Source organism: Macaca nemestrina, chromosome 16 (genome assembly GCF_043159975.1).
Source record: "Macaca nemestrina isolate mMacNem1 chromosome 16, mMacNem.hap1, whole genome shotgun sequence".
NCBI lineage: Eukaryota > Metazoa > Chordata > Mammalia > Primates > Cercopithecidae > Macaca > Macaca nemestrina.
Window position 1 is genome coordinate 14,701,563 of NC_092140.1, and position 19,329 is coordinate 14,720,891.

At 42.1% G+C, this 19,329-nt stretch overlaps 1 protein-coding gene across 22 annotated transcripts in view; it reads left to right on the forward strand.

Annotated features, from left to right (window-relative positions):
* LOC105477721 (dedicator of cytokinesis 9) overlaps positions 1–19,329 on the forward strand; it is a 298,629-nt gene that overhangs the window by 70,658 nt on the left and 208,642 nt on the right. For 4 of the 22 annotated variants that reach the window (XM_071081089.1, XM_071081092.1, XM_011734409.3 and 1 more), the window contains exon 1: positions 2,985–3,680. The exons of 7 other annotated variants lie outside the window; for them this stretch is intronic. In XM_071081089.1, coding sequence (XP_070937190.1) covers positions 3,519–3,680 — 162 coding nt within the window. In that variant the 5' untranslated portion in view covers positions 2,985–3,518. Of the gene's footprint in view, positions 1–2,966; positions 3,681–19,329 lie in introns of those variants that run through there. 11 more of the 22 variants (XM_071081084.1, XM_071081087.1, XM_071081086.1 and 8 more) reach the window with 8 other exon arrangements.

Below are 19,329 nucleotides of genomic sequence, written 5' to 3' on the forward strand. Positions count from 1 at the left end.
TTTCACTTCACATAATGGTGTTCAGGCCGTTTGTGTAATGGCATGCATCAGGACTTTGTTCCTGCCTGTGATTGAATGATACTCCATTGTGTGGATGTGCCATACGAGTTTGTCACATTAAAGGATGATTCATTTGGAACACCTGAGGGTGAGATGGTAGGAAAGTCAGGTGTCAGTATTAGCAGGAAAGGAAGACATGGGCCTGCATCTCAAAAGGGATTCAAAGGCAGGCATTTAGTCTTAGGAGCTGTATAAATTAGAAGTGACATTTAAAGATGGGAGAGTAAATGTGATCTCCGAATTGAAATATATACTCTTTTAGGTGGCTGCACTGGTTGCCAATAGATACCATCCATCTATTCATGTCCTCTGATGAAATTCATGGTAATTTTCAATTTAGAACAACTCAAGTTCATTCTGATACAGAAAAGTCAGTGAAACCAAATATACCTTTTGAATTACTCGTTTTGTCTTGCTTCTATTATCATGAGACCTGTTTTTGAGTACTTCACTCTAAATATTTTCTGTTGCTTTTCAAGAGCCCAGTAATTTTGTTGGTTGGAAAATGATTAATACTTAAAATTTGGCACAAGTTGCTTCCGTGTGTATATGTCTTAGTCCATTTTCTGCTGCTATAACAGAATACCACAAACAGGGTAATTTATAATGAGCAGAAATTTATTCGTGCCACTGTTCTAGAGTCTGGAAGATGTAAGAGCATGGCGGCTGCAGCTGGATAGTCTTCATACCACATCATCCTATGGTGGAAGGTGAAAGTTGGAAGGAAAAGAGAACATGAAAGAGTGAGAGAGAGAAAGGGGGCTGGCGTCATTCTTTTATCAGGAACCCACTCTTGAGAACACCATTAATCAGTGAGGTTCTGCCCTAATCACTCCTGGAAGGTCCCGCTTCCTGGCACTGTCCATTGGGGATTAAGTTTCTAACTCATGAACTTTGTGGGACACATTCAAACGGCAACATTTTATTAGTTTATTGCCAGAAAACATTGCTTTTTCTTTTGAATGAGTTAGGGAATTGTTTCATTCTCTCTTATTGTTTTTTTTTAAATTTAGCTTTTACTTTTATTTATCTTTTTTAGTTTTATTGAGGTATGATTGGCAAAATTATGTAAATTTAAGGTATACAATATGATGATTTGATATACATTGTGAAATGATTACTGCAATTGAGTTAGCTTAGTTAGCTAACACACCTATCACCTCACTTAGTTACCTTTTTTCTGTACTTTTTTGTGGTGAGACCATTTAAACCAAGCTTGTCCTGCCCACAGCCCTCAGGCCGCATGTGGCCCAGGGTGGCTGGGAATATGATCCAACACAAATTCATAAACTTTCTTAAAACATTATGAGATTTTTTGTGATTTTTTTTTTTAAGCTCATCAGCTATCATTAGTGTTAGTATATTTTATGTGTGGCCCAAGACAATTCTTCCTCTTCCAGTGTGGTCCAGGGAAGCCAAAAGATTGGACACCCCTAATTTAGACTCTTGTTTTAAACATGAACTGAGGGTTCTAAAAGTAAATCAAACAGCATATACCAGCAGCTTCCAATTTGCTTGGTTATCATTTATGATTCTTGGTAAAGTTCAAACATAATCTTTTATATCTCAAATAATATTCCCTGGCTTCTGCAGGCAGGATGTCTAAAATTTGTAATAACAATAACAAATTAATTTTAAATTTCGAGGTACTCTTTATTTCTATTGAATGAACTATTGCTTTTAAAGATATTTCTCTTGCTGTTTAGGAGTCAGGTTAATTGTAGATTTGCTGAATTCTCAAAACTGACATTTAAATTATGCGTTTAGTGTTTTATAGTCTCCAGTATTCAGATTCTGGGTAGGTGAGTTTCCAGTTGTTTACCTGTCAGCATTGTGATTTCGCATGAAGACTCTCCTAATGTCACAACTTGGATGTAATCTTGAACCCTATAGCTCTGTTTTAACAGAATCACCCTTTGGAAGTGGAATGCTCTAGACCACACAGGTCATCCTGTTTTTGCATGTGACCAACATCTCCCCGTCTTTGATCTTGTACAGCTATTCGACACACTTTGCATAAAATACAGGAGAGAGAATAAACCTAGATTTTTGCTTTTCTGTGGTGCCCAATGACTAAACTACTTATAGAAAACAGACATTGTGGGATCATGTGCCTGGATGGTATTCCCTACAGGTGTGATTTTACTACATGCACGGGTTTACACAGCCCCCAGGTACTCAGTCAGTATAATTCACTCTAACTTTCAAATATATAGAGAGAAAATGAAACTATCTGTTGCCTTGTGAAATAAGAATATCAGAGCAGATTTTAAAAGACTGATAACTTTTTTCCTAGTTACATATTGTGGCTGGGAAAGGTTTTCCTGTGTGTGCAGCATGGTCTTTTTTATATAGTTAGCCTTTCCTTGTTGAGGAAGGAAAATGGCAAGAGTCAACTTGGTATCATATCACCGACAAGCTTCCCTGTTTGCCATTCCCAAAGATTCACTTGAGGTAGTGTAGTGTCACTGAGTTCAGTCTACAGTAGAAGGAGTTGGATTACTTACACACCAAACATAATCATGGTGGCTGTGAGACCTCAGCATGTATTTCCCATTGTATACTGGAGTGCTGCTTCAGAAGGCATGCGTCTAGCCAGACTGGGTAGCCCTTTATTCATGTTCTCATTTGCATCTTTGGGTACCAGGGATGGGAGAATCCTTTTAAGCAGTGCAATCTTGCTAGCCCTCTCTAGCAAAGAGTAGAGGTGGGCTGAAGTCAAGATCGACACTGCAATGTTGTGTTCCCTTGTGGTTTGCTGTCAGCAAGCTGTTACCCATACGTGAAAAGGTTGTTTGAAGTGGGCTTGCACGTGTTTCCATAGCAGCAGTCATCTTAGCGATTTCACTCGTTTTTTGGACTTTTTTTTCCTTTGCTTCTCTGTTTCCCGCTGATGCAGGATTAAATAAATAGCATATTTAGGTCAAGGAAAGAGATGTTTGCTAATATAGATGCTAGGCTAAGCATTCTGGGAGACGGATTTCTTGCAGCAGATGAACATTCTTTGTGCCTCCCAGCAGCATCTGCAGCAGTGTGGCTGTCTGGCACCGTCTTTTTCATTTTGGGCAGGTTCTGAGATTCAGAACAATCCCAAGCAAATCACAGGAGCCGGCAGTTTTCCAGTAGCCACATGTAAATCTCCTGCTTATTTGTTCTTTGGTATTAAGAGTGAAGCAATCAGCTAGAAAAACAATACTTTAAAGGTTTTGGTGCATCCGAGGTGTGTCCTCTTATGTTTGCACCACCCCTCCTGTTTTACACTCGAGCCTGGATTTTTTGTCAGGCTGTTGAGCAGGAGCGGTTTCTAGTACGGCAGCTCAGAGCTTCCCTTCTGTTCCGGTACCGGTGACTGCTTGTCATGAAGATGGTACAGTGGGAGCCTGTTTCGGAAGAGCCAAGGAAGAGGATGTGGAAATGGAGTAGAGATTGCTAAAAAACTGAACATCCACACCTTGGGGATGGGTTGCACTACTAGTGTGATTCTGTTTAAAGGCATCCGCACCGTTTTTGAAAGAAACTGTGCTTATATGTGCAAACAGCAAGGAGAGAATAATGCCCTTGAATATACAGCATACAATTGGACAAAAGAAGATTCAGAACTATTGATCTCCTCCTGGCTGGTAAATACTATCTTGCTTAATTAACAAGTAGTTTAATGGTGTTAGAATAAACTAGTCTTTACTTCTAAAGCAAATATATTTATTTCAGTGTACTTATATGTATGTAGTCTGTGTGTATAAATGGGTAATTAGTGGCCTTAAGTTTAAATTATGAAGTGAGTGTTTGTGTGAGAATGCCATGTATTCATCAAAGCTAAATACGTACAGAGAAGTAAGATATTTTATTAAAGAATAATTTTCTAATGTAGCGTTATCAGCTTACACATTCTTAGTATAGTCCTAGAAATAATATGTGGTAAAGTGTATATTTAGGGTATTATATATGTGAACCCTCTCCCAGCGATAATGAATTATGTAGCCCCTTTACATCCCAGTCTTCTAGTTGGCCAGGTTTTTCTTACTAATGGCTTATGGTCAGTCTGATGCGGGGGGAGAAATTTAAAGGGAGCATGAAAGAAAACTATGATGGGTATGAGACAAATATTTATAGTTTTATTTTTTTAAAAAATCCAGCTACTTAACATGTTTTGGGGCGAAGGGTCTTGAGAGTGAGAGGAAGTGCAGTTTGACATGACACTTCTGTGTTCTGTCCCTTTATCAGGCATGAAGAGGTGTCAAGTCACAGATGGGTGTGCCTCTGTGGCCTTCCCACCAGCACCAGGCTTGTGAGGAGCCGCATATGGGTCTCCTCCTCCCTCAGGATGCCTTGCCATTTTTCCTTCTGTTCTTATCACAGCTTTTGTCAAAATGAGTGGGGACAAATATATCTCAGAGTTTCTGTGTGTGTCTTGCCAGCAGCTGCTTGGTACAGCGAAGCATGCAGAAATGCTGAGACCTTCCCGGCTGGTGAGGCTACCATCTGAGACTGAGAAGGGGGTATTGGCATGCCGTATGCCCTTGTGATCAGATCGGGTGGTCCCAACCTGTGGGAACCCAGAGAGAGGATGCATTTTATGGAGGGTCTTATGTTAGCACTTGCAATATGTGGGAGGAAGAAAGGAGAGCATCACTCAATGCATCAGATGCATTTTGCAAGTCAGTGTTATGTATAGCTGGAATTTAAGTGGTGCTGTATTAACTGTTAAATATTTTAAGCTCTGAGGTATTTTGGAATATGCTTTTGTGAATAACTGGTATCGGAGATTAGAAGGACTAGCTCCTTCTAGCGCTCTCTTCCATTAGTGTATCCATAACCCGACAGCCCGGGACCTGCTTGGGCCAGTAATGGCAATGCCCCTCCCATGCGGCAAGCTTCTGTCCCTCAGGCCAGACTGACTTGTCTTTGGTTAACCTGACTTTAAGAGATTCTGCTTGTTTTTCTTTTCTCTTTTATTGCCTGCGGGGAGAGTAACCTGCCAGGGGCTCTGTCAGAGCTCTGGGTCTGGGATTCTAGAACGCTGCTGTCATGCATCATGTCCGCTGCTTTCTGCCCACCACCCTTGCCTGCACCAGCAGGCCGTCTGTGCATGTGGCAGAGGTGCTGCGAGATGGAAAGATGCGCCCTCTCACTCCACACTTGTCTCTCTGTTGGTGTCCTTGCCCTCTGTGGCCTCTTCTGCATGCAGCAGAGTGGCCCTCTGAAAAGGAGTCAGGCCATGTCACTCCTCTGCTCTGGACCTTCAGCTCAGGGTCAAATGAAGAATCCTTACAGCGGCCTCCAGCTTCATCTCCAGCACTGCCTAGTACTTCCTCCTTCTGTTCACCTGTGTGCCTCTTTCCTGCTCATTCCTCACCTCGCTCTGGGCACCCAGGCTGCCTTTCTGTTTCCACTTCCCAGGATATCTCCACCAGGGATTGCACCATTCATTGCTTGGCCTTTGCTCAGACCCCCTTCTCAGTGAGTCTCCTAGGACTCTCTGCTTAATCCTAAAATGCCCCAGCACACCTTTCCCCAGACCCTGTATAGTTTCTTCTTTACCTGATGTCCTCTTTGTCCAGAACAACAGCATAAGTGTAGTAATAGTAATTAGTAGTAAGTGTTACTTAAGAGTACACTTACAGTACAATAAGAACAAGATTCATGGCCAGGTGTGTGGTGGCTCATGCCTGTAATCCCAGTGCTTTGGGAGGCCAAGGCAGGAGGATTGCTTAAGGCCATGAGTTCAAGACCAGCCTGGACAACATAGCAAGATCTCATTTCTACCAACAATAACAAAAATATTAGCCAGACATATGTTGACATATGTTGTCCCAGCTACTCAGGAGGCTGAAGTGGAGGGTCACTTGAGCCTAGAAGTTCAAGTTTACAGTGAGCTGTGAATGCACCACTGCACCCCAACCTGGGAAACAAAGCAAGGTCCTATTGCTTTAAAAAAAAAAATCAGATCCGTGATGGCTGGGATTTTTGTGTGCTTTATTCAGTGCTCTGCTCCCAACAGGTAGAACAGTGCCTGGCTCTATAGTAAATGCTCAGTCAGTGAGGGAATACTGATGAAATGGTTTTACGGTCCTGAACTTGAACTTGGAGAAACTACTGAGAAGATTAGTTAAAATCACTTATTCTAAAGCCAAAATGTATGTTTTTTTAAAATTTTTAGTTTCCCCCAAACAGTAACTGGCTCTCTGTTAATGATCTCTCCGAGCCTGTTGACCATTTCAGTTCCTAGATGTGTGCTTCTAACCCTTCTGTCATGGCACCACACCAAGAAGTTGTGTGGTTCATGACTGAATGTTCCCTGGGCTTGCAGTGGTAATGACTGACAATTGGATATTGTCCAGACTACCTCTATTGATGACCCATTTCTTAAGGGAGCCCTGCCCATTGGTACTTCCCTGGGTCACCCCCATGCAAAGATAGGCTGACTTTATCTTCATATATGGGTTTGCGTCAGGGTTCTCAGCTTGTGTAGGATGTCTGTCCTACCTCCAGCTCAGGTGGTGACTCCAGCCTGTGATTCTGCCTTAACTGTCATCAGGTTAGAGCTGTATTTCACCTGCCCTCAGAAAGCATAACCCCGACTTCAGCTACTCAGTGTGCACCAAGCCTTTGTGGAGGGAATGTAACGTTCATGAAGGATGGCCTAAAGGGCTCGAGGCCACGCATTCTTCTGAAGACCCTGAATGTCCCAAATATCTATCCATCTGTCAGAGAACCACATGCCTGGTCTGCCTCATTTGTTTTCAGTGGAGTTTCTGTTCCTGATCTAAGCTTTGTGTTTTTTTTCTTGGCCTATACTGAAACACATGATAAGAAACGTACTTAAGAAAGTGGAATCAACTATAAGGATGTTATTGAAGGCATTGCTTACTTGCTATTGGAATGGCAAGAGGCTCTGTAGTATGGTGGCTAAGAGTACTGACTCTGGACTAGGTGCTGTGGCTCACACCTGTAGTCCCAGCCAGCACTTCAGGAGGCTAAGGTGGGTGGATAGCCTGGGCCCGGGAGTTGGAGATCAGCCTGAGCAACATGGTGAAACCCCATCTCTACAAAAAATACAAAGATTAGCTGGGTGTGTTGGTGCATGCCTGTAGCCCCAGCTACTTGGGATGCTGAGGCTGGAGGATCACTTGAGTCCTGGTGGTTGAGGCTACAGTGAGCTGTGATTACACCACTGCACTCAAGCCCTGTTGACAGAAGGAGACCCTGTCTCAAACAAACAAACAAACAAACAAACAAAAACAGAATGCTGATACTGGAGCCAGCCTTTGGGGTTTGAATCCTCTTAAATTCACAACTTAATAGTTGTATGACTTTGGGCAATTTACTTAACCACTCTGTTCCTCAGTTTCCTTATCTGCTGTTTGTAGATAATAATGGTACTTGCCTCACAGGGCTATTAAATGAGTGAGTATGTCTAAAGTTCCTAGGTCAGTGTCTTGTACATAAGTGCTAATTGTTAGCTATTATAATCATTGTCCTTTCTGTTTTTTGGTGTTCCTTTTATGAGGAGCCCTGGAATAAATTTCTTCCCTTCATAATATGAATGGTTTGTGCTTTTCATGAGTAACTGCTTTGTTTTTGTTTTATGTACAGTATGGTTCATGTAACTGATCCCAGCCAAGTCATCAGTTAACTGTTAAAGCTGATTTCCAAACATATGACCAAATTCTAGCAGGTCCTAGGCTTTTTCAAAATGACTTTTATATTGGCCTTCAACTTTGCTTATTTTTTGTATTACCTGCCATTTTATCAGCCTTTTTCTCATCTGCTTATTAAAATACTTTAAAATTTTATTACATATATATGTAAATAACTTTAAATCCTTTTGGAATAAGTTACAATATAAATTAAAAGGTAAGGCCGGGCGCAGTGGCACACGCCTGTAGTCCCAGCACTTTGGGAGGCCGAAGTGGGTGGATCACTTGAGGTCAGGAGTTCAAGACCAGCCTGGCCAACATGGTGAAACCTTGTCTCTACTGAAAATACAAAAATTAGCCGGGTGTGGTAGCACGTGCCTGTAATCCCATCTACTCAGGAGGTGAGGCAGGAGTGTGGCTTGAACCTGGGAGGTGGAGGTTGCAATGGGCTGAGATTGTGCCATTGCACTCCAGCCTGGGCGACTGAGTGAGACCCTGACTCAAAAAGGTAAAAAGGGTAAGAGAGAAGCATATAGTGAAGAAAAAGCCTTTTTACCATCACTAAGGACGGCTCTGAAGTAACAAACAGATGTCTTGCCTGCAGGATTTAGCTTTGTAAGGCTGGGGCTGTTCAGGCTCCTACTGGAATTTATATTTAAACAGTGAATCAGCCGCATGGTGGGTGCTACATTAGGAGATGTCCTTATCTGGCAGTTGTGGACAGGCTGAATTTCAAGTATAGACACCTACGTTTTGACTAGTAATTCTACCACAGTTGAGGGACAAGACTGATTTGGGAAGATTTTATTCCTGAGTATAGATTTTTCCTAAAGCATTTCCCCTTTTCTGATTAATTGACTGTGTTAGTTCAACTCATTTAGGAAACAGTCTCGATTGCTTATTTGTACTGAGTGTACAAAAAATGATGGGGACGCTGACACGTGGGACATGCAGGTACTGTTTGAGGACAGGAAGGGATGGCTCAGCCTAGAATCTCCAGTGGAGGTTGGGAAGGAAGCTTGAGCTGAAACAAAACACATTGTTAATTCCATTTTTCCTTGTCTGGGCAAGTTTGTGATAGGCCTAGCCTTATTGGCTAGGATTGACCTATTTTACTCATAGCTACTAATATCATATTCCACGTCAAGTAGCTGTGGAAGAATTGAAGAGCTGTTGGATTATTCTCAACATGTTCTGTTTTTGCCAATTATAACTGAAGCGGAAGAACTTGCTCGGCTAGAACTTTAGCAGCAGCTAGGACCCTGTCAGCCGCTTAATAAAGAGCAGTAATACAGGCAAAGCGCTTGTCACAAGAGGAGAAAACAAACCTGTCTTCAGTTTCTTTTGTGACATGTTGGGATAATGCAGCTGTAATTTTTCCCATTGCTAATTAATATTTCTCTCTCTCTTTTTTTTTTTTTTTTGCCTTATGGCTTTAAAACCTTGAAGTCTTTCATGTCTCTACCATTACAAGATTTCCTAAATGTCTTCAACATGTCTTCAGTCTTTAGTACTGTATAAACTTTTATCAGACCACTTTAATTTCCCCAAACAGTCCCGAAGGACTAAACAGTCTTTTCTAATGAGAAAAACCTACCGGCTATGAAACAAATCCTTTAATTGATCGTGTACTTATTTAACAGTCATTTGTTGAATGTGTGCACTGTGCAGACAGCAGAGTTGAAGATGATATGGCCTCTGGCTCCTGAGAGCCCCCATCCTGCTTGTCTGTGTGTTTGGGGGTGGGGACAGGTGGGATCTCAGGGGCTGGCTGAGAGGTGAGTGAATAATCAGGGACAAGGTATGTGAAAATGGAATAATAATACGTGTCAGCTGGAGGCAGGTGGGGAAAGTAGAGGCCAGATCTTGATTATCTTAGGTGTTCTCAGGGCTTTTTCTTATACATTTATATCGGTTTTATCTGCTCGAGGTGTCATGAAGGCCCGGAGCCTGCTTGGCAGCCTTCTGGTGCCAGAGTACTCCTTGGCTCCAAGTCTGGTCACAGCACCATGGTTTGGGTAGGCTGTGTTTTCCATTTTATTTCTAATATTTTTCCTAATGATGCCCGGTGGATTTTGTTGTCTGTTTTGATCACAACAGTAAACTGGGCTGATGTTTTCAAGGAACAGTCTGCTCTGATTCCTCGATCCATTTCCTGTGTCGTAACAAAGATTGCCCTGCTCTATTGTGGCTGCTTTTTGTGAGTGCAGCCAGTGTGTGTGAGCGCGAGAGAGGACCAGACCTTTCCCCAGTGCTTTGCTAAAATATACTGTCTTATTTATCATTGGGGTTCCTTTGCTTTAATATTTATTAAACTATAAACCAGTAATACACACTTATTGTAGAAACTAAGCATGCCAGTGTCCAGGAACACAGAGACAACTGCTGTTTTAAACATTTTGAGACACAACCTTTCCAGATTTCATTCACGTATACCACTATTCTTAAAAAAATATGTAACAAGTTGCAATAGACTGAATTGTGTCCCCTACCTCCCTAATTCATATGTTGAAGCTCTAACTCCTAATGGGACTATGCTTGGCAATAGGGTCTTTAGGATGTAATTAAGGTTACGTGAAGTCATAAAGGTGGGGCTCTAATCTTTTAGTACTGTGACCTTAAAGAGGAAGTGATCCTCCTGGCACCCCCCCCAACTCAAGTGAGGACACTGGAAGAAGCCAAGATAGCCTTCACCAGGCCCCTGACCATACTGGCATCCTGATCTCAGACTTCCAGTCTTAGAATGGCGAGAAAATACATTTCTGATTGCTTAGCCACCCAGTCTGTAGTATTTTGTTATAGCAGCTTTAGCTGACTTAGATACAAGTAGAGTATAAGAAGAATATTGTTATGTTGTATAGTCTTTCTTGTATCTTGCTTTAAAGACACTCCACATGGGCCGGGCGCAGTGGCTCATGCCTATAATCCCAGCACTTTGGGAAGCCAAGGCGAGCGGATCACCTGAGGTCAGGAGATTGAGACCAGCCTGGCCGACATGGTGAAACCCTATCTCTACTAAAAATACAAAAATTAGCTGGGTGTGGTGGCAGGTGCCTATAATCCCAGCTACTCAGGAGGCTGAGGCAGGAGAATTGCTTGAACCCCAGGAGGTAGAGGTTGCAGTGAGTCAAGATCACGCCATTGCACTCTAGCCTGGGGGACGAGAACGAGACTTCATCTCAAAAAAAAAAAAAAAAAAATATATATATATATATATACACACACACACACACACACACACAGCACAATATATCATAAACATCTGTTCATGTCAATGAATGGATATTTATGTCTCATTCTTAATGGTGTCATTTCATTTTATGGATGTAACATATTTTATTTAACCTATACCCTCTGTTCCATTTTCCTTTCCAATTACAAATGTGATAAATATCTATGCATATGTACTTTAAACATTTGTCCGGTTGTTTTCTTAGCAGATTTCCAGATCTGGAGTAGCTAGGTCAAAATATATTTACTTGTTAAAGGATTTTGGTATGTGTAGCCAGACTGCCCTCCAGAAAGATTATTTTGAGATTTTTAAAAATTCAAGATAAGAAAGTTTATGTTCACCTCTTCTGACTTCAAGCAGTTTGTTTTCATCATTGCTATTTATGAAGCTGATGATGGGGCTACCTGCTGAACAGAATACAGTGTCTTAGATTGCTGTACACTTAGGCAAGTAACACAGTCATATCAGGGTTCAAATTAGCACTAATTTTGCCTCTACTTCTGGAAGCATGATCATGAGCATTCTTAAACATCCCAGGAGAGTTCTGAAATGTTCCATTGTGGGGGCTGGAATGTGTTTGTTCTCAGAGGTCTTCACCCTTTGAGAGTTGATATAGCTGTTTCATGGATATTCAGTAGTAAAGAGCAGCAGAAATACTGAGTAGAAACAGATGAATAAAGCTGCTACTGCTTTGCTCAAGTCAATTTCTATTTCTCCCGTGGCCTTAGTGAGAAGCAATGACTTTTTCGTTTTTTATTTTTTAATTTTTAAATTTTATGTTGTTATGTTATGTTATGTTATGTTATGTTATGTTATGTTATGTTATGTTATATTATGTTACTTTTGAGACAGAGTCTCCTTCTGTCACCAGGCTTGAGTGCAGTGGTGAGATCTCAGCTCACTGCAACCTCCCCTTCCTGGGTTCAAGCAGTTCTTGTGCCTCAGCCTCCCGAGTAGCTGGGATTATAGGCACGTGCCACCACAGCCAGCTAATTTTTGTATTTTTAGTAGAGACAGGGTTTCACCATGTTGGCCAGGATGGTCTCGATCTCCTGACCTCGTGATCTACCCGCCTCTGCTTCTCAAAGTGCTGGGATTACAGGCGTGAGCCACTGTACCTGGCCTACATTTTTTTTCTTTTTTTGAGACAGGGTCTGGCCCTGTCACCCAGGTTGGTGTACAGTGGCAGAATCTTGGCTCACTAAAGCCTCCGCCTCCTGGGCTTAAACCGTCCTGCCACCTAAGCCTCCTGAGTAATTGGGACTACAGGCAAGCACCACCACACCTAGCTAACTTTGTATTTCTTGTAGAGATGGGGTTTCACCTTGTTGTCAGGCTGGTCTCGAACTCCTGAACTCAAGTGACTCGCCCACCTTGGCCTCCTAAAGTGCTGGGATTACAGGTGTGAGCCACCACACTCCACCATGCTTTTTGCTTTTTAAAAGTAACATTTGTTGTCTTTCATATTTAGAATCCATAAGTACTGTAGAAAATTTAGAGCCTACAAAGAAGAATAAGAGGAAAACAAAAATCACCCATAACTCACAGCCCAGAAACTAAAGCTGCTTGATTTGTGGTATATGTTTTCTGATTTTTTCTTTGCTTATGCAAATATTAAAAATGGGATAATTGTCCATAAACGTTTCTGATGCATTTTTAACTTACCATATTTTATTATGAGCATTTTCTTATGCCCATAAAGTTCTGCTAAAACATGATTTAACATATGTGTAGTATTCCATTGTAATATATGTACTGGAATTTATTTAAATGCTTCTCTGTTGTTCAGTATTTAGGTTGCTATAAATTGAGATTACAGAAGACATCGTTACCCAAAAATCTGTGTGGATCTATAATTATTTTTGTAGGCTAGATTTATAAAAGTGAACTTGCGAAGGCAAGAATGAATTTTTTAAAGGCCTATTAAGGCATATTGTTTTGTTGTGTGATGATTGATCCAAGTGACACTCCTAGCAGCAGTGACTATTAGTGCTTTTTAAATATATGATCATGGCTAGCATCATTTTTTGCCAGTTTGAGAAACGAAAGATACACCTTTCAAACTCTAAGTCCTTCGTTATATTCATCAGGTGTTTCTCTGTTTTGTCATTTGCCTTTTAATTTTGTTTAATTTCTTTATGGTACTTATTTTTCTAACTGAAGTTTGAACGTAAATGGTATACATAACCATCTTTTCCTCTGTGGTTTCTTCCATTACTTTTATGCTTAGAAATTCTTGCCTATCTGAGATCAGATATTCACCAGTATTTTCTTTTGAAATTTGTTTGTTTGTTTATTTACCGTTTGTCTTTTCCCCTCAGGGTTAGCAGACTAAGTCTACGGGCAAATCTGGCCTGCCATCTGTTTTTGTAAATAAAGTTTTATTGCCACATAGCCACACTTGTTTTTTTTATTTTGTCCAGGCCTGCTTTAATGGTGCCAGACTTGAGTCATTAGGACAGAGACTTATTTAAGTCAGCTGATAAAGTCACCTGATAAATATTATCAGCTGACCTGAAATATTTACTAGCTGGCCCTTTGCAAAAAGTTTGCTGTGCCCTGTTTTAGTGGATTTAGAATTTATTTGGATATATAGTTTAGTTGAGATCCTAATTTGATTTCCTTCTCAACCTCAATACCCATTTTTCCCAGTCCCATGTTGAATAATCCATTCCTTACTCAGTGGTTTGTGATACTGCTTTTATTATATTTTACATTCTTTTTTTTTTTTTTTTTTTTGAGATGGAGTCTCGCTCTGTCACCCAGGCTGGATGTACTAAGTTGTGCAACAATTGGAAGAAAACTCTAAAGACTTTTCCTTTTCCTCCTACTCCCCATTTTTTCTTTAGTATTCTCTGTGCACAACAGAAGCAAGGTTCTTATCCAGCTGTCAGTTTAATTGCAATTCAGGAAAAATGAAAACAAGAAATTTGGGGAGAGACATAAATTCTATAATTTAAAGATAGAATAAACAGACCATACTGCATAAGTTCCTGAATTAAGTAGTCTTATGAAACATATTGGTTAAGATTCAGGAGCTAAGGGTTAAGGTTTAAGTGTACAGTTAATTATATTTGTAGGTTTGTTTCCTCAGTAAATAGCCTGTTCGTAAAATAGATCAAGTTTGTCTTTATATGGACTCTCTGGGGGTATTTTGATGAAAGAAAAATTCCAATGTGGCAGCTGCATCCTCAAGTAACCTTGATTTGAATCTACTTTTTTTTTTTTTTTTTGTATATCCGGGCTTTGCTAACAAAAGGAGTCCCAGCAAAATATAAGCAAAGGTGCTAGCAGAGTTTCCAAACAAAGTCTATTCATGTCTGCAGGAAATATATCTGTATGTTTATAGATGAAGAGTACATTCTGGTTTTCCTTTTATACATTATACAAATTCTAAGGATAATTAGTTTCCCTCCTTAACGAGATTTTATAGTGTGTATGAAGGTTTGGATATGAATATGTGTGTGTGAAGTACATGTGACTGTGTGTGTGTGTGTGTGTGTGTGTGTATAGTTTTCAATTCAGTACTAGAATATTGGATAAAGGTGTATTTTACTATTTTTCAAATGTCAATGAACAATGAATGACCTCATCCTAGGATACGTTTCAATCAGCATTTGTTTCTCTGCCAAGGAAAAACACATATCCTAGGAGACTCAAAGTAGAAATGGCTTGTGAACTGAAGCAGAGGGTCACTTGGAGCCAGTTGCCGATGATAGGTGTTTTCTCTGCTTCTTGAGTAGGTTCTGCCTTTGCAGAGTCTCTAGTGAGAGTGTTTATGGGATTCTCAGATGCAGTCTTATATGCTAAATAGTTTTATGGATGTTTCGTATTCCCTGTATGTTTTCTAGGGTTATGAAACAGGTAACAACATTATCAAAGACTCAGTCTTGTAACTTATTATTTCCCTGTGCTTTCTTTATTGTTGAAGAACAACTGGAAGAGAATCCTGAGGTCTTTTCCTTCTTCTCCCCCAACCTCCCATATTTTCTTCAGTTCTCAAACATCCATTGGTTGCTTGCCAATTACAGGATGGTATGATATGAAAGAACCATAATCTCTGCTCTCAGAGGGCCTGTAGGGCTCCCAAATGGGATATGGGGCCATGATGGGGGTAAGCACAGGTACCGCAAGCACCTACGAGGAGCTCCTTGTAGAAGGATTTAACCAGGTGAAGGAGAAGGAGAGGGACATTTCTGCAGAGGGAGCAAAGTCCCAAGGATGGAGAGCTGAGGGCTCCTTGGAGCTGCTAGTAATTCCACAGTGCTGGAGGGGGCTTATCAGGCTGGAGGACAATGGTGGGAGTACGGGGGTGACCAGTGAGGCTGGAGAGGTAAGCAGGGGCCATATCGTGGTGGGTCTTGTTGGAACTTTATTCCTTATTAGAGGGAAGCCATTTAGTGAAGGTTTTAAAGAAACATGTTCTTGTTTTTAATGAATCTCATACTGTCCTTATCCTGCAGGGTGGATAACGGCTTAGAGAAAGGAGAGGTCTCAAGATAGGAATACCAGTGAGGAGGTCATTGGAGGGTCACAGGTGATGGTGGCCTGAAGCAGGTGGTGGAGGAGATAGAAGATTTAAGAGAGTGCTAAATGAGAGATTTGGCAGTTAAATAAGAGAAGAAAGAGTCAAGAGTGTTCATATTTGTGCCCTGGGCACCTCCAGGGAGCCACCTGCTGAGCTGCGAGCACTGAAGGAATGGATCAGGAAGAATTGGAAAAGGAGGATTTCAGTTCCAGACATCTTGAGTTTGAGGTTTAGTATATCACAACGTGTAAACCAGTGGGATGCGACTAGTAGGACCATAGCTAGAGTGTAGATCCCAGCATGGACAGATGTCTGGTAATGAAGGATGGATGGGGCCGAGGTCTCCTGGTGACCATGTTCAGAAGGTAAAAGTTATCACGCAGTGTTCCAAGGGCCCTGGAAGGGACAGGAGAAGGAGCTAGGAAAGGACCTGGAGCTGAATGCTCAGGGAAAGGAGAGCCTGCTGTGCATCTGGAAACAGAATCTTAGCTAAAGAAATAAATGCCTACAGCTTGAAGACCTCTGTCTGAGCGTGTTTGTTTAAGCCTCTTGCCTCTAGTTCACCAAGACTGTCGTCTTTACTATCCACAGGAACATTTAACAAAATATGTTATGTGCACACCATCCTTTTAGGCACAACAGAATTTCAAGGTATCCCCTCAGCCTCGAAGGGGCTTATGTAGTAGATTGGGGAAATAATTGATCATTGAATAAAGCCATTTTCTTCTTCTTCCCCCTCCCCTCCCTCCATCAGAAAAGCAGACTTTTATTGTTAACTAGTTAGGCAGTGTTCCAGCTCTTTCTGTCTATTTACTCGTTCCATCCTTATGACAACCCACCTGATGTAGAAACTGTGGTCACCTTTATTTTATAGATGTGGAAGCCAAGGAACAAAGAAAAGGGTAAATGCTGTTTGAAGTCACACAGCAAGTGAGTAGGACGGGCCAGGATTCAAACCTGTCACTTAGTTCCAGAGCCCTGTGTGCTGTTTCTCTTCCTACCACAGAGTCCTGCATGTCAGCTGAGCTTAGCAGACAGGTGAAGTCAGGACAGGGCGTGGAAAAGTTCTCAGAAATGAGCGAACCCCACGACAGTGGGAGAGTGAGAAAAGGATGAGACAAAGTTGAATGGGGAGCCTGGACTAGCTTGGAAGCAAAGGTAACATTAATAGAAAAAACTTGCTGAATTCCATGAGCAACCAAAGGCTGTGTGAACCCACTGACCAGGGACCGTGGAGAAGGATAGAAGAGAAGGTGACACCTGAGCTGGGTTTAAGGATGAACACAGATGCCTAGGAGGTTAGAGTGTGGATGTGGGTGGGGAGGACATTGCCCCGAGGGGAGTAGTGTGTTCTGTGATGCTCCAGGACGCCTGAGAAGCTCAGCCTTTGGAATGCTCTGGCCAATTTGTGCAGAGCTGCACATGTGGGTGATAAATTTGTGTTCAAGCCTGGAGGCCTGCAGGCCCCTGAGGGGTGGTATTAGATCCTCCTCTCTCATCAGAGTGGGATCAGAATCAGAAAGGGAAAGACAGGGAGCAGGAGTGAAAGCTCTGAGCCCCCACACAAACCCTGCGACCAAGGGGAGGAAGGAAAAGGGTCAAACTGGAAGAATTTTCATGGATTTACTTTTTACTAGAATTTACTTAACTGATGCACACTGGAAGTGAATGAGGGAGCAGGGGTAACAGCGCTCCATCTTCTGACTCCCAGGTAGTGGTGCCCTTGAGCAGATGCAAGTGCAGAGGAAGGACGGATGTAAGCGTAGGTGGGGAGTGGAGCGGAGAGGTCAGGAGCTCACTCTTGGTCTCGCTAAGTTCGAGTGCTTGAGGAACTTTCAGGTCAAGGACAGATCCAGCTTTTGTAGAGCCCCAACGTTCTTGCCAGTTGGAAGTTCCTCTTTAAGAAAACGAACAGAAAATTGCAAATACCAAGTGAAGTATGGGACCATAGAGGGGAGCCCCTGCAAGGGAGCTTGCGGACGCTTGAGCTTCGATAACTTCCCAACCTGCTCCTGCCTCATGGCAGATATCTCAGGCTGTCCTGTCCTCTCTCATATCTCCATGCTGTGTTTTCCTTGGTGTCAGAAAGGCCCCAAGTCCTCCTCTCTCAGCCATAGGCTGGTCATCATCTTGTTTTGACTGTGAGAGCTAATTAAGTTAATCCAAGGGTTACCTTAGTGTGATGTCTGGAAAGACCCATACACTTACAGCGTGCCTTATGATTTTCCCACAGAAAAAGTTACCCCGCTACCTCTTCTAACACACAAGAGAAACTGAAAGAAAAAGCCACAAAGGGCTTGTGTGGGATGAGGGCTCCAGTCTGTGAGCACTACCCATGGCAGAAAGAGGGTGAAAAGATACTCTCTCCATTTAGATTGTCAACAGGACTTGGTGGCTGTGTATATAACGGACATAGCACTTCCAGCTTTTCCTGTTATGAAGGAGTTCTGGGGAACTAGTTTACCTAAAGTCCCTCACTGAGAACAAAAATTTTAAACCAAATTTAAGTGGTTTCTGAATAGCGATTACAAGTGGTTTCATACCAGCAAGTAAACGTGAGGCAGTATGTTTAAATAATTATCCCACTACTACTTACGAAGTGAGTTCTGTAGATAGGAGTGGAGAAGGGAACCTTAGAATCATTGTTTAGTCTGCATCTTTCACAGCTCAGGCTGAAGGCCTGTCCTTGCTGAGAGGTATGTGCCGATGCCACCAGGCGTAAGGGTATATTTGGGGAAATGCACAGAAGCCCCTTCTTGTCCTTTCTTGTTCTCTTTTCTCCTGTTGCGCCTTGGCCTCTGGAACCCTCCACTGCAGAGCCTCACCCTCCCACCCTAGGTGCTCCTGAGCTCCACCCCCACTCGTCTTTTTTCACTGTCAGAACTTAACAGTTTCTGTGTGTGAATGACCTCAGCTAGATGTTAGGTTCCTATCTGATTTTTAAAAATCACACTATGGTATAAATAGCTAATAGACTTATATCTGCTAAAGGGTATTTGCATTTTGGAGGGGAGTTTGTTAACTGAGGGTGGCACTGGAGGTGAGTATGGAAGGTTTTGGGGCATTTTGTCATTCATTTCCAAGTTGCAGAACAAATGGAGTCTGTATGCCAGCCCATCTCTGTGCGTGAGTTTCAGTTTTTATTGCGAGTGAGGAGGAGAATGCTTTTACCTCATTTTTCTTCTTTCTTTTTTCAAGTATGTGACAGTTTTCTGGAGCAAATTTCAAATGTTTAAGTGCGGAGGGCATGGGATTTTTAATGGTGGCCTACCCTGCTGTATCTTGCCACCTGCAAGCCACCTTCTACTAAGCTGCTCTGCCAAGCCCTCAGGAGGAGAAGTTTGGGAATCTAGCGTCTTGCTTTGAAAGGAGTTGAACACATCAGCACATTGCACTGCTGGTCCTAACATCCTGGGGCCTTGTAAGGAGAGGACAGGAAGATACTGCTTTCTCAGTCAGATGCATGACCTGCTGGGGTTCTGGATTCTGTCCAGAACTGAGTGCTGCATCTTCAGAAGGACACATCAGGGCAGGAGAAGACTCAGAGAAGGGCTGTGAAAAGGATGGTGGCATATCTATAATGAGAGTTGGTGGTAGGAGCCCCTTCTGCGTGTATTTTCTCACAGATCCCAGAGTCAGATCAGGTCATCTTGCTTTTACCAAGCTGATTTAGGAGGTCAGGTAGGTTGGGTATTAAAGCAGGCAGAGCCCTAAACATTTTAGCTACTCCCCAGAAGTGTACATCATTGTCTTATTGTTGCTTTTTTTTTTTTTTTTTTTTTGTAACCAGTTCTTTGCCACATAACAAGCCAGGGGAGTGGTCATGGTGCCTGGGAACTTTGGTGCAAGAGATTTGATACTGAATTTCCGTT